This window comes from Colletotrichum jinshuiense, chromosome 1, assembly GCF_051148585.1.
Source record: "Colletotrichum jinshuiense chromosome 1, complete sequence".
Classification (NCBI taxonomy): Eukaryota; Fungi; Ascomycota; class Sordariomycetes; order Glomerellales; family Glomerellaceae; genus Colletotrichum; species Colletotrichum jinshuiense.
Genome location: NC_139302.1, coordinates 122708 through 144339, shown reverse-complemented (window position 1 = coordinate 144339; position 21632 = coordinate 122708). Strand labels below are relative to the sequence as shown.

The 21632-nt window shown below is 52.8% G+C and overlaps 4 protein-coding genes across 4 annotated transcripts; 3 read left to right on the top strand and 1 right to left on the bottom strand.

Moving 5' to 3' along the window:
- Positions 1-6: 6 nt before the first annotated feature.
- On the bottom strand, positions 7-2307 carry EsH8_I_000027 (Zn(II)2Cys6 transcription factor domain-containing protein; the record flags this gene model as incomplete). Its single annotated transcript, XM_083267440.1, has 2 exons — positions 7-2151; positions 2224-2307. The coding sequence occupies 2 exons, from the start codon at positions 2305-2307 to the stop codon at positions 7-9; spliced, it is 2229 nt and encodes a 742-aa protein (XP_083117878.1).
- A 1927-nt stretch (positions 2308-4234) lies between these two features.
- On the top strand, positions 4235-7037 carry EsH8_I_000026 (uncharacterized protein; the record flags this gene model as incomplete). The annotated part of the gene is made up of 2 exons (XM_083267439.1): positions 4235-5449; positions 5508-7037. The coding sequence occupies 2 exons, from the start codon at positions 4235-4237 to the stop codon at positions 7035-7037; spliced, it is 2745 nt and encodes a 914-aa protein (XP_083117877.1).
- Positions 7038-12163: 5126 nt separating this feature from the next.
- Positions 12164-12991, top strand: EsH8_I_000025 (uncharacterized protein; the record flags this gene model as incomplete). Its single annotated transcript, XM_083267438.1, has 1 exon — positions 12164-12991. The coding sequence occupies one exon, from the start codon at positions 12164-12166 to the stop codon at positions 12989-12991; it is 828 nt and encodes a 275-aa protein (XP_083117876.1).
- A 1640-nt stretch (positions 12992-14631) lies between these two features.
- On the top strand, positions 14632-21138 carry EsH8_I_000024 (type I polyketide synthase; the record flags this gene model as incomplete). The annotated part of the gene is made up of 3 exons (XM_083267437.1): positions 14632-14960; positions 15040-21001; positions 21082-21138. The coding sequence occupies 3 exons, from the start codon at positions 14632-14634 to the stop codon at positions 21136-21138; spliced, it is 6348 nt and encodes a 2115-aa protein (XP_083117875.1).
- Between the last annotated feature and the right edge of the window lie 494 nt (positions 21139-21632).

Sequence of the window (21632 nt, the reverse complement as noted above, 5' to 3'; positions counted from 1 at the left end):
TGTCATTCATGTACTTGAATCGATGTCCCCGTGGATATCTGGAGGGAACTCGGGACCCACGTATAGAACGTCTCGGAAATGGCCTCTTCCGCCATAGTCACCAAAAGCAACAATCCTCCGCCGCCCAGACGCAAACTTCGCATCCCTTCTATAATCCTCGTCGCAGCTATCGATTGCAAAACGGATTGACCGTCCCCTATATCTCTCCTTGACAATCAACTCCATGAGCCGTTCCATATATATCATCTCGGCTCTCTCTATTGCCGGGAATGCCCCTTTCTTGAATATAGGCAGTATACCTTCGAGCACCGTCGTGGGTATGGCAGCTCCTTCAGAAAGTAGTACAGTCATGTAGAGCATCGTCAAGACACTCGGCTCTCCAAACGTCGCCGGCTGCCCCGGTCCGATCTTGAGCACAATGCCAAGGGTGACCCTTGCCAAAGCATCTGAGGCAAAAACGGGTGCGTGCTTGGGATCTTGGGGTTGGTGGCTGGACTGAAGGTACAGGCAAGTCATCCGTGAGATCAAGTACAATGAAAAGTCAATTGCCGCGCCGCGATCAGGAATGTCATAGGGAACAATGGTCCCAAACTGTTCTCCTGAAACCATGCCCTCGGCGCTCGTCCCGAGACATGGGACGGGGAGATCTTCTCGGGCGGTTGCACGGTACCAGGCGTCAAGTCTTCCTTGAAACATGTGGCACTGTGCCATTATGGTATCATCTGACAAGGACTCGTCGTGGTAATCGTGCTGCTCCCACTGACGACGATCGCACCGCCGGCCGAGGACAGAGCACAGCCACTGGACAGCTCGTCGCGAAGCGCTCTGTCTTGAAGGGCTGCCTGGCTCCAAAAATGAAGCTTCCATAACAGCCCGGCCGTGCAACCTCGAGAGGGAGGAAAAGATGTCCCGAATGGTAAGTCGACTGTCCCACGGAGTACATATCTGCGGTGGAAGCGGCCCAGCAACCGACTTTCGCGTGGCCAGTGAGCGTAGCCTCATGTCAAATGAAAACAATCGCCAAGCCCTAAGGAGAACAGGAGTGCAATGTGACGCAAGGTCAATGACAGAGGAAAGAGTCTCCAACTGACGTAGATGTCCGCAAATGTCCCGGTGTGACCCGACTGCGATATCGCGATAGATTAGAAGAATAGCAGCACAAACGAGACTATCCGCTGCTTCAGGGTTGGGGCACTTCAGCTGGTGAGCGAGATCCGCGACGGCAAAGTCGTAGTAGTGGCAGTGAAATCCGGTGTCAGCGCTCTCCTGAGTCCCTGGACATGTCGGCTGCTGTGGGTCGGTCGTCCGGCAAAGGTGGTGATAAACGATTGTCAGTGCCAGAGCAGCCGCTCGGAGGCCAGTGCTGGCGCGAAACAGGTCGGTGAAGGGTAGATGGAGCGCGATGCGCAGTGCGACGTCCTTTTCGAATATTTCCAGCAAAGATTCTTCAGTCAAGCCTAAGCTGCGCTGTCGCATCGGCCGTGTAGATTCCGCAGCGGGTGTCTGGGCACGCGAGGGCTCGGGAAAATCGAGCATGTCATCCCACGGTGGAGCGTCTGCATCAGATTCATGTGCGTTCCATATCGCAAGGGAATCTCGGGGATCTGTTGCTAAAGATGGGATCATGCGTCGAGACGTAACTGGCATCGCAGACATGTTGTCGACCCGATTAGAGACCTCGAGCGGCGGACGAGGCCAAAGGATCCCGCTCATTGAGGGGCTCATGCCCGCCGGGCGGTCCTCATTGCTAATTATGTCGTTGCTCAAGAAGCTTAGTGATTGGTCGAAGATATGTCTGTAGTCCGGCTGGGGGGTCGAGAGAGACTCATCGTCTTGGTTAAGCATTGCCATAGGTGAAGCGTGGTCTGTGGCTTCCCCAAAGCCGCATTCGAGAAATTGTCTCTTGTCTTTCTCTGTATGATTCTCTTTCAGGTGGTTTCGAGTTGCAGTGCTGTCCTGTACACTTTCCTCACTTGTGTGCCGTCTGGCCGCGTCTTCTGATCGCAGCGCTGACCACCGCGCCGCTTCAACTCTCTTGGACATTTCGGCGGTTCGATCAGATACATCTTTGAACCTGATGCGACTCTGGTACCCGCTGCAAGGTATGCCTCGCTGGACACACGCTAGGCACTCTGGTCGAGTCTCATCGCACTGGTAGGGTGAAATGATACGCTCGTCAACATTTGCTTAGGTTGACAGTACTCGTACAGTGGGAGGACCAACCTGGCGCTTCTTGCTTCTGCATCTCTGACACCCCGTCCGTTTCCTGACAATATCGGTCTTCTTGGGTCTCATAATGGGCGTCATCATGTCGCTCGCGCGCTTGATTTTTTTTTATCTCTCCCGATTGTGAGTGAACAATGCGATGTTGCCTGCAGTAGTGCAGGTTGGTGGCATTGCGCTGCCTTCCAGCACGAGACTCCCTCTCGTAAGGAAGAAGAAAGACTGGATTGGGGTTTGGTCGGTGTGGAGATCGAGGCTGCCGAGTCATTGCAAGGGTGACTGATAATGGTGGAGCATCGCGTCTTTCCAGTGGCCATGCCTAAAAGGGCATACGAGAGCGCCGCTATACCAATCCTAGTAAGTTGGTCCAGATAAGGCAGTTCTTGGGTAGTGCGATACACCCGAGATTTATCTGCAGTGACATTGATCGCTTGTTTAGTTGAGTGGTTGATATAGACTCTACGGAATTCGATGCTCATTAAAAAAACATCACTTATACTGTGAACGGCATTTCAGAGCTCGCATCAATTCATCATGGAGTCTTCAGCATGGCTCGGGATTTTCATGGCTGAGGTTCCTGGAAACCTAGCACAAAGTTCGCTGCCGGCTGAGTCGCTGCGGCCGGCATCACTTCCCTATGCAGTCACGTAAGTAGTTGCCAAATATCGAGCACCAGGGGCTTGTCAAGGAGTGAACAAGTTTAAAGAAAAAATATGTCAAGTTAATTTGTAGGCCTCTTGTTGACACATGAGTTAGGTTCATCCAACTGATTTCAACGTTTTGCCTGTTGACTTACACAATCCTGATTCGACCTTTGAGTCAACCGGCAAATCGATTTGTACGGCCATTTTGGACAAGTCGGCTTTTCGGAATTGTAAGTCTAAAATCTTGCTATGTATTTATTACAGCTTTTTGCACAGTTAACTCACTTATAAGGCCCTCCAAATCTGCATCACGGCGTATTGCGTTCAGAGTCTGGTACTCCTACAGCAATGGACCGAGTCAGAAGTACGGACATATGTAGTACTTTACTCTGCTTCAGGAATAGGGGCTTTATCCAACATCTTGGGCTTCTTTCTCGGCCAGCCCTCGACAGTTCGAGGTGTTTATCATCTAGTGAGCTCTTTGACCTGGACCCTGCTGAATTCATCCGTACCTCACCCTCTCCTTACACCTGACTGGCTTTTCCCTTGGGTCACAGCTACGACTTTTCTCTTCGATGTCTTTTACATCAATCCCGGCTTCCGATCGAAGGGAATATCTTCAAGCTCGACGTATTCTGGCATATTCGAAAGTTTGTCATACAGTTGGCTGAGTGGCATTATCGAAGTTAAAGATGCTCTGCATCTGGACGACCTATCGGACAGTTCGGCGCTTACTCCATCAATAGAGTACGAGGCAAGGCTTGGAACTGCCAGTTCCTTTCCAAAAGATGTAGCCTATCACATGTACTGGCACTTCATCGTATGCGAGCATCGCCGTCAGCTCATCATCAGTACTCTTCTTCGACTCGTTTGCGACGCGTCTCTCTTTGCAATTCCCTGGCAGCTTCAGGGATTGCTGACGCGTCCTACAAGTGCGAGCGTCATCATAATGTTCTGCTCTCGTGTGATTGGGGCTCTCGCGGGTAACTTTAGTGGCTACCATCTCCGAAAGCTCGCCATCCAGTATAGAAGCGCTCTTTCGTCAGCACTTCACCGGAAGACCCTCCGGCTAGGAGACTTCGAGCCCAAGACACCCGTTGCCGACCTCTCCACCCTTTCTGAGGTAGACACTCTGGTACTTTTTCGCAGTGCTCAGACTTTTCCCGACATCTGGAACTTGCCATGCCAAGTTGTTTTTTGCTTGTGTGGCTTAGCTTTTCTTTTGCCTTACCAGGCCTTTGTCGCCATAGTGATTCTCATTGTACGTATGTTCATCTTTCCTACCAAATAGATTTTGGTTTGCGCTTCGTAATCCGGTAAATCTCGAACATGTATTATGTACAGCAGCTTACAAAGCATAGGCAATAATGTTTCCTGTTCTGAGCCTGCTTCTCCGATCGATGGGCGTCTGGATTTCAAGGAACATGGCCGCGAAAGATAAACGAGCAAAACTACTAGTCGAGGTGCTCGAATCAATCCAAGCCGTCAAGATGCATGCATGGGAATCGGTTTTTGTCCGGTCAATCGCCGAGAGGCGTTCCAAAGAGCTCGAGACCCTGCATAATGCTGCCCTCTCGGCATCTGGCTTGGTTGCCTACATGCAGACCATGCCATCAGCCCTGACCTTGGCCGCCTTTGGCGTCGTCCTTGTGATGCATCAGCCGTTGACAAACGAGCTGGTCTTCGCCGCCATCATGCTCTTCACCATGCTCAACGCAACGCTAGGCCAATTATCAGGCCTGGCATCGACGGTGCAGAGTGTCCACGCATCAGCCACGCGTATACAGGCCTACCTAAACGTGCCAGAGACCAAGATTGCAGCGAACCGGGGCTTCGTGCCAATGCAGGATTGGTCACCGGACACACCCATTCTTTTACACGACCTGGATCTGTGTTGGCCGAACGCGACTCCTCTTATTAAAAACGGCTCCTTGGCCATCGCACCTGGCACACTCGCCGCCATCACAGGAGAAATGGGTTGTGGCAAATCAACTCTCCTACTTTCACTCTGCAGACACATTGAGCAAGCAAGGCAACACTCGAGTCACTTGAAAATTGCTTATGTTGGTCAGAAGTCCGTCATGTTTAGCGGCAGCATCCGCGACAACATTCTGTTCGGAAAACCCTATGAAGTGCAACGGTACGCCCAATGTGTCAGTGCTTGCTGTCTTGACGCGGACTTTGCGCGTCTCCGTGACGGTGACAACACGATGATTGCCGGCTCATCGGCGTTATCAGGTGGCCAGTGTGCGCGCATCTGCCTCGCCCGGGCGGCTTACTCTCGAGCAGATATTTACCTGCTTGACGATCCCCTAGCAGCGCTAGATGTCAAAGTGTCAACCTATATCGTCCGAGATCTGCTAAGTCCAGGTGGTTTACTCCACGAGTCAACGAGAGTCATTTGCACCTCCCACACTTTGTTATTACGGAGAGCCGACTCTGTGTTCGAAATTGCCAACGGCACAATACGGAACGCTCTGAACGATGTCCAACTTGCCGTTGGCCTCCAGGAGTCGACCCAGGCTGTGACGGAGGCGAATGTAGATATAAACATCGCGGATACTCTCCCAACTCCCAAAAGGGTATTTTAATCCATGTTTCTATGGAAATTTCTGGCTTTACTGATATTTTGTTTCCCAGACAACTAACATCCAGATTGCCGAAGCCGAAGTACACGAACCTCTGCCGGATGCTCCCTTGTTTGTTGATGATGATCCCATAACACCAATTCAAAAGAGCCCACTTCTCACGTATTTATCATCAGCTAAAAGATTTGGATGGCCTATAACGGTCGCAGTTCTGCTTTTGGCTCGGACGTCTTCTGTCATGGGTACCTATGTCCTCAAGATGATGGCAGCCCAGGTAGACCAAACTACCCTTCCCTTGGACCTTGCCTTATTCGGTATTTTGTCTATGGCTCAAGCCGCATTCTTCTTCATATTTGTCTACTTGCTATACAGCCTTTGTATAGTTCCCGCTGCTTCTAAGCTGCACAGCAACCTTACCTCCGGAGTTCTTCTACGGAGCATGTCCTTCTTCCAGACGACACCCTTGGGGCAAATCATGAACTTGTTCACAAACGATATTAGCCGCATTGACGGCTCTTTGAACAGTTCGATTGCCTCACTCACGGGCCAGTTTGTGAATTTGACACTCTCGTGTGGAGTCCTCATTATAGCCATGCCTGTGAGCGTACTATTCGTCGCCCCTCTATTGGCTGTATGCTATGTTCTTCAGCAGACATATTTGACGAAGCTGAGAGAGCTGCGCCATCTAGACGCCGAAAGCCGTGCGCCTCTTATCAATCGCCTTCAGGAAGCGGAGCGTGGCCGTGTCCTCTTCTCCGTCCATGACGTTCAGGAAATACGCGCTGCTGAGTTTGGCGACCTTGTCGAGCGGAATGTTCGCGCTCTTTGGCCATTGTCGTGTATAGACCTATGGCTTGGCATAAGGCTCGAAATCCTGTCTGTTGTCTTGCAAATAGCCGCCTTGGGTCTCTTGTTGGCCAGGTCTGCAGAGCCGGGAGTGCTTGGATTCGTCATGACATACGTCTTTCAGGTCACTGGGACTTTGAGTAACATTGCCAAGATCAGCGCGCAATTTGAGGCAGACGCGGTATCCATCGCTCGCATTGCCGAGTACTCTGCCATTGACGGGGAAGGCGGATTCACTTCTGGCAACGATGCGCTGGCGCCGTACGCAGACAACGATCCGACTCAAGCTTGGCCGCAGTTTGGTAAAGTTGAATTTCTGGGCGTGAGTGCCCGTTACCGGCCAGGCCTACCTGATTCTCTTCATTCAATCAGCTTTATCGTCAATCCAGGGGAGAAGGTTGCCGTCGTGGGACGTACAGGTGCCGGCAAGTCTTCGATGGTCATGGCTTTGTTGCGACTGATGAATCAGACCGCCGGAAAGATTCTCATTGACAGTATTGATATTGCGGGCGTGAGCGCCATGAGACTTCGCAGGAGCTTGGCTCTCATGCCTCAGACACAGGTCATCTTCACCGGCTCTATCCGCCAAAATCTTGATCCGCTGGGACTGCATTCTGACGAAAAGATTATGGATGCATTGGAACTTTGCGGCGGCTATGCCATCATCAAAAAGCTCTTAGGGGTAACTGACGTAGGAGAAACATCGCTCCTAGACACCATCGTGGGTCCCAGGTGAGATTTTCAACCACTGTCGGTGGTAAGTTCCTTTTCCCAAGGCTAACAGTCATTCAAGCACGAATCTGTCCAAAGGAGAGCTCCAGCTGCTTCTTCTTTCTCGAGCGGTGCTACAGAAATCCAAGGTTCTCATCCTAGATGAAGGTATGTTCCCTGCCGAGATTTTGTCCGTCTCTCTTGATCAAGATATCCCTAAGCATCTTTTAGCGACCTCGGGCATGGATCCTGAGACTGAGGCCCGGTGTCACGGTATTATATTTGAAAACCTGAAGAACACCACCACGCTGGCAATCTTGCATCGAATAGACTTAACTGTACGTTCGATCTGTGACATTGCAACGTCCAACGGATGATTATAAGTGTTCTGATAGAATTCTAGCTTCACTACGACAAAATTCTCGTTCTCGAGAGAGGCAGGGTGGTGGAATTCGATACTCCCGCAGTGCTGTTGGCCCAGGGCGAAGGGCCTTACTTTTCCATGGTGCAGGAAGATTCATATATGATGGAGAGGGCAAAGAATTTGTTTAATCTGGAGTGATTATGTCTGTCGGCAAGTTGGAAATTGACCCTGGTTAACTTAGATACAAGGACAAGACACATGTTAGGATCAGACATCCGCCAGTGGTATATCTGCGCTAACAGAGCACTGAGGATGATATTTCAAACAGCATGACGTAGTCGTCTTGACCTGCTGCTGTTGTTCATAGTTTCCAATGTTTTGGAGGATATTATATTAGTTATTTGTATGCTGAAGAAGATAAGATATCGCGGGACGACTTCGCTGGGACGACTTCGCATTGCAACCACTTGCCAGGGGTGTATATACCCACCTATCTATTGTGTCTAGACTTTCTATAGTCAACCACACACAACAACACAATCCAATGTCTGCTACCGTAAAGCCGTGCTCGCGACATATGGATAATGACATTTGGTTGTAAGTTATGGTACACGGTTGAAAGTTACCATAGGGTATTTCACAACTTGACTGCTGTCATTTTAGTGCTATCCTTGTCCTAAGTCTCTAACTATTGATTACTATTTCCTGCTTATTATGAAGCAATACTTAACCCAGTAGTTGTTTATTCTTTTACCTAAACGATCCGATGTCTTCGCCGGGCGGTCAGATTATTTGCATTAAGCTTCTACTTATGTAACCTTTCTTTGAAGCCTTTCTATTTCAAAATTCTGCTGTGTCCCCAGATGGTCTGCTTCCTGCGACCGCCCCGACCTTATATTCTCTTTACACAAGTTTCTTGCTCTTGCTCTAACAGCGCTCGGTCAGTCCTTGGCTGGAAAACTATACAAAATTTTTAATTAGTTCTATAAAAGGGGCTTTGAAGTGAAAATATGCATCTTACAGATACAATGTACACGGTACGTTCTAATGGAATCGACTAACAACCTAGGCAGACCGTATCACACAAAAAGTTGGCATAGCCTATCCAACGCAATTTCCGCTAGCAAGACTAACTCCGATCTTGAGAATTACTCTAACAGCCAAGATACGATTAAGCCATGGACAAATAATCGTTTTAGAATTGTAGTTCCTGACTTATATCTTTCTCTAAATCGACTTTGGGTTAACTGGTTTTTGCACTAATCACTGGTTAATGTATTACGATATTGTCGAATAGCAGTCATACTCGTCTCTTATTCGTCAGCATTTCGATGCCAGAACTTGGAGTGGAGATTACGGAACGCCAAAGTCGGCGGGTTTACTCTTGGCGGATGTTGACAGGGATGTAGCTAATCGCCGGAGCGGCATTAACGAGAATTTGGTAGAATGAGGGTCGCATGGGTAGTGGTGGATGTATCTATTGAATTGTAGGGTGCCATAAGACGTATTTGTGTATTGCTCTCAAGCTCCTCTATCCGTAGCCTGCTTTGCTACGCGCGCAGCCCTGAAGAAAGATCATCGTATCGCTGCGCAACGTAGGCGCTTGGCGGGCACTTCGTGCCACCTGCCATGCAATCCATGCCACATGGCACGCACTTCATGTGAGTTTATGTCCTTACTATTCGACAGCACCACTTACAGGAAGCTCCTTATGTTCATTACGTTCAGCTTAGTTCCATCGACATGTTCTATCCCTAAGCGCCTCTTTGACATCTTTGCTTTCATTGAGACCGGCTTCAAATCCGATCGTCGTGGAGCAGCCATCGGAGAGGTGGGTGGGACCAGCGGCCCGGTCGGAGCGACGGGCGTTGGGGGACGAGCGGCTAAGAGGTTGCAGAGCAGCCCCATGTGAAACAGGATGCAGCAGAGCCGCACGATGTCGGAATGAGACAACGTGAAGCGAGAACTAGTGGCTTAAAGTTTCTTGGGAAAAGCAAGCATTTTGTGCCTGACAACCATTAACTAGGTATCTAGGGATGAGGTAGGTGCAGAACCATACAGCGTACACAAATCTAGTTGTGCGCCGTGGATTAGATAAGACATAGCTAGTCCTAATGGGACAATTGTGAAATGAGACTCAACAATGCAGTGCATACCCACCATGCATTTACAATTTCAGCCTTCTCCGGTTTGTCATTTCATGTGCCGGCCAGTCAGTTACCTGAGTGATAACAGACAACGGGCGGTCTGCAGTGCTTTAGGATATTAGCTAATGATTTGTGATTGACTTGCAAAAAGTGAACATGCAACGAGATGAATACTTTTGTTTTCCTATGCACGCCAATCCTGCAGGGCAAAGCAGGACCACTGCAGCTTCAAACCTGATTCGGCGCGAATTGCATGGGCATGTTGCCCACACCCTCAAGCAGCCTTTTTGGCGACACACATAGGCAGCAGTCAGGGGTTGTCAGGTTTGTGGCGGCTTTCTTGATTTTAGCTCCGATCTACAGAGTACAGTTCCTGGAGAATTTTGCGGACGAGCAACGCAAAGGCGGAAAGGATTGAGCCGCCTTGTTCCCCTCCCCTACCCCTTTTCTTTCCCCCGCAGTGTTTACGGATACCTACTGCATCATCGCAGTCTCACCCTAGCATTCCAACGCACGATGCGGTTAGGTGTGCGAGGTGTTTCCTTTATAAACATCTACTGATGATGGAGTAACTTGTGACAGCACCATCGGCGCTAGGGGAGACGGCGCGGGCCTTTGGCCCGCGGGAAAGCTCATGCAGAACACAAAGATCGAGGTTGGAAAGCGGATATAACGGAGTTGCCGTGTTTGCCAGCCGTGCACTGTCTGAAGGATGCATGCATTCGTTCTTGGTGCCGTTTAAATACCGAAAGCGGGTACAATAACTGATGGTGACGACGCCAACGGAAGAGGTTGGTGATGCCATGTCATGTCTGGCTAAGATCAGGTTGTTGTAGGCTGGGTTCATCAATCATGTTGTGCCAAACAAGCCCCTGTCCCTTGAGCGAACAGGGTAGGCCAATCCAGGTTGCTATACCCCGGTAAAATTCCACATGATTCGAGCGGTATAAGCGAGATGTGACTGAAATTGGGGTCGTTGTTCAATGGTGGGCAGTTATTGGGGATATTGGGTTCCATAGGCAGCCGGCTGTGTTTCCGTCCCGGCCCGCCCGCATATGCCTAAGCAATCCTTCGCCAGCCACCCCTGCAATCTGACACTTCCCTCATCAGGTAAGACGGTTTTCACCACGGGGTGCAACCAACGTTTGGTGCGGGCCATGCCGCCAAACCAGGCTGTGGAACGTAGCTTATCTCACGGGGGAGACTTGCCCTCGCCAAACAGCGCTTGCAGCTACTGTAAAGGCTGGCCTGATTTTAGGAGCGAGATCAAAACGTGGCCTATCCGTCAAAGACATTCCAATTAAATACAAGATACGGGCCGAGGGGTGGGAGAAGAGCTGTAGATTTTGTGCTAAAGAGGGGACGGGAGGAATAGAACGGGCTGGGCCCCCTGGTAGAGGAGTTCAGGTATCCATGGTGCGCTTGTACGAAATGAACGTCGCCATGGCTGTAAAATAGGTGGGGGACGTTGCCTGGGTTGAATGCATGCGCCGTCTACGGCGACGCCCGGATCTGACGAGATGCCAAGCTGCAGATGTATCGATCTCACTGCCCCTCGCCAACCTGAAGAATCATGAATCTCCGACCTTGAAGAGGGGGCAGATGTGGCAATGAATGCTGACTGCTCCAAACATTCAGTGCCAAATTTTCTTTATTTTTTATTATATTGGATCTTGGCGTGGAGATGAGAGTTTCGGTTCCAACTTCTCGTCGATTATGGCATTCGAAGGACAGCCACGACTCCGCAACGCCTGCGACACATGTCACCAACTCAAGAAAAGATGTTCGGGTACCCTTCCCTGCGAAAACTGCTCTCTAACAAATTCCCCCAATTTATGTTTCTACAGCCCGACAAACCGACTCGGGCGACCGCGCGGGTCCAAGAATAGGCGGAAGATGCCCACCTGCCCAACCTCGACTTCGTCGCAGACCCAGGCCCTCGAGAGACAGAACGTAATGCACCAACGGCGTCAACAACCAACCGCTGCCCCCGCGATCGCGTCAGAACCGACACAGCTTCCTCTACAACATCGCCCACCGCAGCGGCAACAAGGCTCTCAATGGTCGGGACGGCCAGACTTTGTATCCAGGCTGGACCCCGACTCGGGGCCCGGTGAGAGCCAGTGTGTGGATGGAACGGACTGGGACCAGTTTGATATGGAAATGGCCGGCGTAGAGCCGGATGCTTCTCTGACGATGGACCAAACCCATGCTCAAGGCTCTGGGCATAGCTCACTGGAGCAGATTGATCATGGGTCGTTTGGGACGGAAAGGGGCTGCTTTGCCGACCACGACTTTCGTGCAGCGCTCAACGACCTGGATCATACAACGTCTTCACGTCCAGCATTCCCCGCGATTCATTCTCATCCCCGTCCGCAAGTCAACCCAAGTTCCTGGTGGACTCCAATTCCACGCATGACCCCCAACAGTCTGCCATCAATCAGCCTACCGACTTCCACGGCAGATAGCCAGTACGGGGAGGAACTTCTCAACCCGACAAGCCGGACATACTCTTCCATGCCTAGTTCGATGGTCGGGGGACTTTCATATGAACAGCGTAGGCAAGGATTCCAACAGACTGTTCCTGACCCTTCCCCTCGCAACTCTGCGGGCAGAAGAACTGCAGACATCAACAGGAATATGCCTAAGTTCAGGACCGTATCATCTTGTCATTGTGCACCCGGCCTCCGTAATCTTCTCTCCAGTCTCAAGCAACCTGGACACGCGCGCTCTTCATCTTCGTCGGCAGGGTCGCAGGCGCTACACTCGTCAGCGCAGCAACCCTACCCCGTCGACGCCGTCTTTTCCAACGCCACGTGGGCCTTACAGCAATGGGCCACACTGGCGGCTTGTGAACGCTGTTCCACCTCGGAGGAGCAGCAGGTCGAAGAGGTCTTTCTGCTCGCCGTCCTCAGCGTGCGGTGCATGTTGGGCCAGCTCCGTGGCGTTCCAATGTTTCCTTCGGCTTCCTCTTCGTCCTCGTCCTCATCTTCGTCATCCTCCGCGTCCTCTCCGATTCCCTTTTCAAGAGAAGTGAACGCCGCCGCTGCTGCGAGGAGGGTCGGTAAAACGAGGAGAGATGATGGTGGTGGCGGTGGCGGTGGCGGCGACGACTCGAGGATATGGCGGCTGAGAGGTGAATGCCCACCGTCGCCAATTTCTGACGAACCACATTACGCGGACCAGCAGCAGTACGACGATGCCAATACCGACGCCACCGGTCGGCCACGGGTACGCGTGGGCAGCTTCGATGTGACGGGACAGGACCGAGCGGTGGTCTTGGGGGTGCTCCGGACGGCGACGGCTCGGAAGATAGCAGAGGCGGTGGAGGCGATGCGGGAGACGCTGAGAGGCAAGATGAAGAAGGAAGACACAAGCGACATCGACGGCACAGTCAGCGGGAGTCTGCTGGCACACATCGATGTTATGTTTGAGGACCTTGTGCTGGCCATTACTGCAATACAGTGAAAGATTCTGGTTTGGGGGGGGAGGTTGGTTTTCAGGGGCTCACCCTGGTACTGCGGTTGGACCAAAACTGTAAGCATGCCCCCTAACTTGGAAATATTTGGCCGAGCATGTATACATGATCATATGATGTATGTCTGTTAGTGAAAATAAGTTGGAGCATATGATGAGACAAGCATGCCATAAAATAGGCATAATTTTCACGACCTTGGCAAGGAAAGCGGCAACGAGTACACTGTTTTTGGCGTTACCTGCGTATGCTTAACAATACATCAACCCCCCCTATTATCACCTACGATGTTTACCTAGTCTATTCCTCTGTGCTTAGAGATTACCGAGGCACTTTAACGAAAGAAACCCAAACTCAGAGACACTTCCCAGTAAAAAGAAATATGAAATAAAAGAATAAAATAGAGCAGAGTTGCTCTACCTAGGACCATGATCGTATTTTCTGCTGGACGATTACACCTCACATGCTGGTAGGACTACGGAATTATTTTTACTATACTCGTTGTTAGTGTGCTCCGTTAGAGCATCACGCATTATTCTTGAGTTGCGTGGATAATTTACCCCATTCTTTCTACACCGTGTATTTTCGTCAATTACGAATACGTCAAAAAATCATTGTCTAACCATGGAAATGGAGAGACCCGGCAAGGTCGGGACAATGAAAATTGGTAGAGTGTGTCCACCCCCGTCCCCTTTTTGCCGCTCAGTTCCCTTTTTCGGTTTTGCCCCTCTCCCTCCCTTTGGCAGACCTTTTTTTTATTTTTTTTATTTTTTTTATTTTTTTTTTTAAAGAAAAGATATTTTTTTGATTTTCGTTCTAAGAGGGTACATGACCCTTGCACGCCTAGACTCGTTTGGGAAGCAAAAAATTGGCCGTCGCGTTGGTTCTAAATACTCGCCGCCTTGCATTTTGGCACACCAACGCACGCATACTGACCATTTATCCGGCCAACCTGGCAGACCCATCATTGTATCAGACAACCCGGCAAGTTATCCACTTGCTCTCAACACGTCCTTCGTACTGGTCCTTCACCGGAGCATTTATTATTGCGCTCTGTGCAGTGTGAGCAAGCTGGGATCTGAACGTTGATAGGCTGCTTCTAATCCACTGTCGTCTCGAAGGAGATGGTTCGACAGATGGCAAAAAAAAGTCGCCGCATCCTTCGGCCACTCAGTCTCCACTTCTGCTGCGAGAGGAGCGCCATCTACACGTAAGTCGGGGCATTCTGCTTTGTAGGGACGGGACCATCTACGACCCCATGTCATATTCATGGATGAGTGCCTGACCTCACCATATCGTGATACGGCTATGCCCAATACTCCTACGCCCAGCGGCAGTGTCATTGCGTCAGCTCGAGCATAGTTGCCGCCCTTCTCCAAGACGGCAGTCGAAGCCTGTTTGACATGGTCAGTTACGTCGAGCTTTCCAATGCCTCAGGCCGTCATCATGCCGCAAGATCTGGATGGATCTTATTCGAAAGCAGCTTACGCCGATTGCCTCTTGGCGCCGGGATACAGGCCCAAGGCAACCAAAAACCCGGGTTTCCTTGGGGTCCTGCGCGCCCACCACCACCGGCCGGCCATATGAGAGACGAAATAGTTAGTCTGTGGCTGAGGTTTACGAGCACCAAGTTATGCTGAATAGCAGTCGGACTTCACAAGACAACATGGCCGACACTACTACCCACCTCCTTGTCTTTGGCGACACGGCCACTGAGAGGCTGCCCATGATTCAGGCGCTGGTTCGTCATTCCAAGTCATCACCGGCAGCGCGCACATTTCTCAACCAGGCGACGGATGTGCTGCAACGTGAATTCTCACGACTTCGGCCAGATGAACGAGACTGGGGAAACGCCGAGTCCATTCTGGCCCTGGCCGAGGAAGATGCGGACCCGAACCTACCCGCCAGCGCTTTCATACCCACCATCCTGGCCTGTATTGGTCGTCTGGGTGAGCTTATTGTGTAAGTGGTTATTCGGTTCCGGCGATACGGGCCAGCAGTCTTGATCGAGAAGGGGCTAATATCGAAACCAACATGACAGACGCGCCGAGCAGGACCCGACAATACTGGGTTCCAGCACAAATCCGGTGCACATCCTGGCCTTTTGCTCTGGCCAGCTCGCGGCCGTCCCGCTGATCGCTGCTCGGGACACGGCCGACCTGCTCCCGATCGCTCGGGAGATCGTATCCATCTGTGTCCGGTACATATCTTTGACAAAACAGCGGCGGATGGACCTCCTGGCCCCTCATGAGACCGGGGCCTGGTTCACCACTTTTCTCGGTCTGCGGCCAGAGCGTGTGCAGACGATCTTGGACAAATTTCATGAAGCCGAAAGGCTGCCCGCTTTACAGAAAATATCCATAGGTGTTGTTTCCGAAGGCTGGCTCACGCTGGTCGGCACGCCCTCGTCCTTCTCTCGCCTTGCCGCATGGTCACCAGAGATCAGGGATGCCCCCCATATTCCTACTGACGTGGGTGGCCCATCCCACAACCCTTTCATGCCGATTCCCGACGTCGACGAAATGGTTGGCCCTTCTCCAATTCTGGATCGTCCGATTGACTGGTCTAAAGCCATTATGTCAGATCCTAGTGGCGATGTGGCTCCCTATCAACACGCCACTCTGAGGCAACTGTTGGGCGACATCATTGTCGACATTCTGGAGCGTCCCCTGCGCATCGACAAAGCCACCAAAATCTGTATGGAACGTCTCCGTGATGCACGGAACGAGAACGGCGGTGCCTTCAAGCTCAAAGTCCATGAGATGGGCAAGACTCCGCACTTGTCATTCGTTCAGAAGATGCTCAAGACCGCAAAACTCGGATACGAGCTGGCTCCGCCGCATCTACCAAGTTTTATTGACCCAAGCATATCCATGTCCCGGGGATCTTCAGACCTGGTAGCCATTGTTGGCATGTCCGGGCGGTTCCCCGACAACGAGACCCTGGACGGGTTCTGGGAGGACCTTGTGGCCGGGACATGTCACATCAAGAAGATCCCCAAGTCTCGGTTCGACGTTGACAGGTACTACGACGCAACCCACAAGCTCAAGAACTCGACGGCGGCCAGGGAAGGCGGATGGCTTCGTGACCCTGGATTGTTTGACAACCGCTTCTTCAACATCTCGCCCCGCGAGGCCATGCAGTTAGATCCCGTGGCGCGTCTGGCGCTGACTACGACGCACGAGGCGCTTGAGATGGCAGGGTACTCCCCAGGCGCGACACCGTCCACGAACCCGGATAGGGTAGCTACATTCTTCGGTATCACCGGCATGGACTGGACCGAGAACCTCCATCAGCAGGGCCTCGACATCTATGCCGTGTCAAGCATTGCCAAGGCTTTCATTACCGGTCGTCTGAACTACACGTACAAGTTCGGTCGCGGCTGCTATTCCCTCGATGCGGCTTGTGCTTCCAGCACAACCGCCATCACTCTGGCAGTGCAGGGTCTGATATCACGGGACTGCGACATGGCCGTGGCCGGCGGCGCGTCCGTCTTTTCCAGCCCCTTTGCTTTTTCTGCTCTCAGCCGGTCGGGAATGCTGGCTTTTGAGGGCGGGTGCAGGACGTTTCACGACGACGCGGACGGATACGCGCGTAGCGAGGGCGTTGGGATGGTCGTGCTGAAGCGTCTCGAGGACGCCATCGCGGACAACGACAACATCCTTGGCGTCATTCGCGGCGCGGCGCGTTCGTACAGCACGACCTCAACATCCATTACCCATCCCAGCCACGTATCGCAGGAAAAGGTTTTCCGCGAGGTTCTCGGTCAAACAGCCGTGGACCCCGAGGAGATTTCTTATGTCGAGATGCACGGCACAGGCACGCAGGCCGGGGATTTGGAGGAGATGACGTCGGTCCTCAACATCTTGGGTGGTCATCGCAATGCCGACAACCCGTTGACGGTCGGCGCTGTCAAGGCCGCCGTCGGACATGGCGAAGGCGTCGCCGGAGTCGTATCCCTGATCAAGTCGTTGATGATGCTCAAACACGGCATGATTCCGCCCCAGCCCGGCATGCCCTTCAAGGTCAACAGCAAGTTCCCAAGGCTTGACAAGCGCAACGTGCGCATCGCATTGAAGGAGTCGCAACTTCAGGCCAGCCCCAAGGCAAAGGACGGCAAGATAAAGATGCTCGTCAACTCCTTCGACGCGTCCGGCGGTAACTGCTCCTTAGTCATTGAGGAGGCGCCCACTAGACAACAACACATCGCAACGCGCGACCCGCGTAGCGGCCATCTGGTTGCCGTTTCTGCCCGGACTGGACCATCTCTGCTGAAAAACTGCGAGCAGCTCCTGGGCTACCTAGAACGGAACCCCGGTACTCGCCTCGAGGACTTGGCATACACAACGACGGCGAGAAGAATGCACGAGACGCTGCGCCTGGCGTTTGTCGCATCATCGGTGGATGATTTGAGACGGCAACTGGCCGACCACGTCAGCAACAGCGCTAACAAGGGCGCAGCGGTCAAGAAGCCCAAGGTACCGCGCGTAGTCTTTCTTTTTACGGGCCAGGGTAGTCAGTATACAGCCATGGGCAGAACGCTGTACCGGACCTGCGAATCTTTCCGCCGTATTCTTGAGACTTATCAGTCTGCCGTTACAGCCCTTGGACTTCCAGAATTCCTGCCCGTTATCTCTGACGACAGTTATGACTCGAGCACTGCCTCTCCGGCGCAGGTGCAGCTCGCCATCGTAGCCCTCGAGCTTGCGGTGACGCAGACCTTACGTACATGGGGTATCGTGCCTGATGTGGTTATCGGCCACAGCCTCGGAGAGTATGCGGCCCTCTGCACGGCTGGTGTTCTCTCACCGAGCGATGCCCTGTATCTGGTGGGCGAGCGTGCCCGGCTCATGGAGCAGCGGCTGACCCCTGATACTCACGCGATGCTGGCCGCCATGTTGGGCTTCGACGACTTGGACGCACGTATCAGAACCGAGCAGAGCCAAGGGGCTATATCTAGCTGCGCCGTTGCCTGCGTGAACTCCCCCGCCACCACTGTCGCCAGCGGGAGCTTGGCGGACGTACAAATCCTGAAAGACAAGCTGGCGGCCGATGGTATCCGCTCTACCCTTCTGCGAGTACCCTTTGGCTTCCACTCGGCCCAGGTCGAGCCCGTGCTGCCCGAGTTTGAACAGCTGGCCACGAGTGCGGTTTTCAACAAGCCAGCCGTTCCAATCGTGTCCAGCCTCACCGGTCAGCTGGTGACGGAGAGTGGCATCTTCGACGCCCGCTACCTCGCTCGCCAAGCCCGCGAACCCGTCGACTTTGCCGGAGCTCTGCGTTCTGCCGAGGCGGCTGGCTTCGTCGGTGACACGTCCCTCTGGATTGAAGTCGGCCCGGACCCGGTTTTGCTGGGGCTTGCACGAAAGACGCTGAATATACCGGCGTCGCGGATGCTGCCTGCTTTGAAGCAAGACAAAGAAAACTGGACGACGTTGGCGACCGTGCTCAAGACAGCTTACGAGAATGGCATGGCGGTGCGGTGGCCTACCTACCACTCTGAGTTCGTTGGGTCGCTGCGCTTGTTGCCGGATCTTCCCACCTACGCGTGGGACTACAAGGACTATTGGATCCCGTACACGAGTCCACCAGCATGGGAGGTTGAAAAGGCGCTTTCCGGCGCGCGGGACCGCCTTGACGACCAAGGAGGAGACTCGGCGCGTCAGCAGCAGGGGACTGGCAGAGGCATGCTTCCGTCCTCGACGCTGCACAGGCTTGAAGCGGAGACACTCGACGAGGCCGCCGGAACAATGCAAGCCGTGTTCGCATCGGAGACTGCCACGGCCAGCCTTAGAAAAGCAATCGAGGGCCACGTCGTGAACGGACACAAGATCACGCCGCTCGGTCTTTACTGTGAAATGGCTCTCGCAGCTGGGAAGTACTGTTATTTGCAGGTGCACAGAAACGAAAATACCGACGATGTCGACGCCAGGAAGATGAGTCTCAAGGACATTGCCCTCCACCACCCCGTGATACTCGATGGATCGGTCTACCCCATCATCTTCACCACCAGCACCTACTCTGCCGCCGAAAACGTTGCAGACGTCGTATTCCACTCCAAGGCTCGGTTCTCTGGCGCGTCGACCCCCATTGGAGGATGTCGCGTGGTGTTCGCTACCGCCAGCAAGCCCACATCGATGACGCCGGCACAGACTCAGACCGTGTACCTCATCAAAGCGCGCATCGAACAGTTGCGTTCTCTTGCGAAGGCCGGTCAAGCCCACCGTCTGCTCCGCCCCGTCGTGTATAGCCTCTTCAGCTCCTACGTCAAGTACGGCCCCAGCTACCAGGCCATGGACGAGGTTGTCTTGAGCAACGACTCCCAAGATGCCGTGGCATTCATCACAGCACCCGTCGCCGATGAAAATGAACGGCACGTCTGCAACCCTTACCTGTACGACGGCGTCACGCACCTCGCCGGCTTTGTGGTAAACAACGGACTTCGCTTCGACGACCCCCAAGTCATCTGCATCGCCGACGGCTTTGCTGACTCGTGCGTGTGGGAGCCGTTGGTGGCCGGGCGTAAGTATACGACGTATGTGAGCTTGCACGAGATTATTGGATCCAACGGTCGCTTCGAGGGCAGCTGCTACATCTTCGACGCAGAGGGCGGCCAGCCTGTAGGGGTCTACTCCGGGTTTAGGTTCCAGAAGATGAAGAAGGCTGTACTGGACTATGTCATGGGCGGAGCTGCGGAGTCGGCCTTGCGTTCTCAACCGCCTGCTCATCGACATGGCACCAGTGCAAATACACAACGACGTGATGATACTGCTGCTGCTGCTGCTGCTCTTCCTCGTCACGAAAATGAGGTCAAAGCTACTAGCAGTGGCCCTGCGGCTTCTGCTACTCGCCATCAACCGGTGGTCTCGCACGAGCCCAGTATCATCGATAGTATCTTTGCGATTGCAGCTGCCGAGGCTGGCTGTTCCCCCAAGGACATGACTGATGAAGCAAACTTTGCCGATCTCGGTATCGACTCGCTCCTGGCCATCGCGGTCCTCTCGCGGTGCAAGACGGAGCTGGACTTGGACCTGCCGGCGGCCTTCTTCATGGACCACGAAACGGTTGGAATGGCGAGGCAGACTCTTGCTGACCAGTACGGGCTCTCCCCTCCCATTTCCGCTTCAGTCAGCAGCAGTGGCGACGACGCGGCCATTGTGCCGACACCAGCTGACTCGTGGGTCGAGCTTGAGAACCACAGCGCGATTGTGTCAGAGGCAGAGCGAGAAGAGGAAGCTATTGTGCCTGTCGAGCTTGTGGCAAATGACACTATTGATCATGTCGGACAAGTGGACGGGGTGTTAAGGGGCCCTGAGATCGTCGGTGCGCCTCGTGTGGGTGAAGGCAAGGTCTCGGCCGCCTCGGCTTACGTCACCCCTTCTTCAAGCTCACATTGCAACGTCGTCCACCTTCAAGGACCGGAAGCGGCCTCGACGACTCTATTCCTGTTCGCTGATGAGTCGGGATCTTCTGTCAACTACGGCAGGCTTCCCGCCCTGGGCTCCCAACTGGCAGTCTACGGTGTGGACTGGCCCACCGCCATCAGCGTGGGACCGAGAGGGAACCCCAGCATTGAAACACTCGCCGCAGCCTGCGCATCCTGCATTCGCACTCATGTCAACTCGTCCAACCGCGTGATCCTCGGCGGTGTCGGCATGGGCGGCCTTCTATCCGTCGAGGTCGGGTTTCTGCTCAACGACATTGTGGTGGGTGTGTTGGTCCTCGACCCGTCTGCAGCCTTGGCGGACGCCATCACGCGAAGCAGGGACCGGCTAAAACGCATGCGAATCTTGAGGCCGGCCCAGGAGAAGAACATGACCTTGGCGGGGGAACTGATGACCGGCTACAAGCCCTCAAGGGTTAACGGGAGCAAGTTTAGAGTGTCAGTTATTGCTTCCAAGGCCGAGGAGACCAAAGCTGGGAGCCTGATAGGTGATTGGCTGCCCGGGACGGACTTCAGAAGTGTTGACGTGCCGAGCGGGTCATTTTTGAAAGAGTCTGGAGTGAGTACCCCTTTTACATCATCCAACCTAATTTTCAATTACGATCATTCATGACTAACACGTTGTTTTTTGCGATATAGATCAAGAACTTGGGAGACTCTTGTCACGAAGTTCTTGGCAAGTGGCTTCAGCCATGATACTACACATGAAGCACAGGGGCCTAAAGCACAGTGGTTTTCATCAATTTGTGAGGTTATGGGAATTGGTCTGCGTAATAAAAAAAAAAACTATAATACAGATGATCTCGATCAAAATCATTTTTGTTTTCTCACATTATTGCAAACTTTGAACAAATCTATTTGATCGCATATTCCAGAGGCTCCGACCTGTTCTTTGCACAACGGAGTAGTTGACCTGGTAGTTGAATTAAATCACGCCATACTTCTAGTATATAAACTATACACATAAGCTGAAGTATGAAATGAATATTTCCTTGAGCCACCCCCAACGCGCACACCAAAGATTCGTAAACGCTATGACTATCCATCAACACCCAACCTTCCACTCAGCCTATAATGAGATCGCCCCAGGTCTGTCTGTCAAGAAAGCAGCCTTTCTTCTTCAAATCTAGGGCATCCGATCTAAACAGATTGCCTATGTTGTTTCCCAGACATTATATGTTAGTCAATGA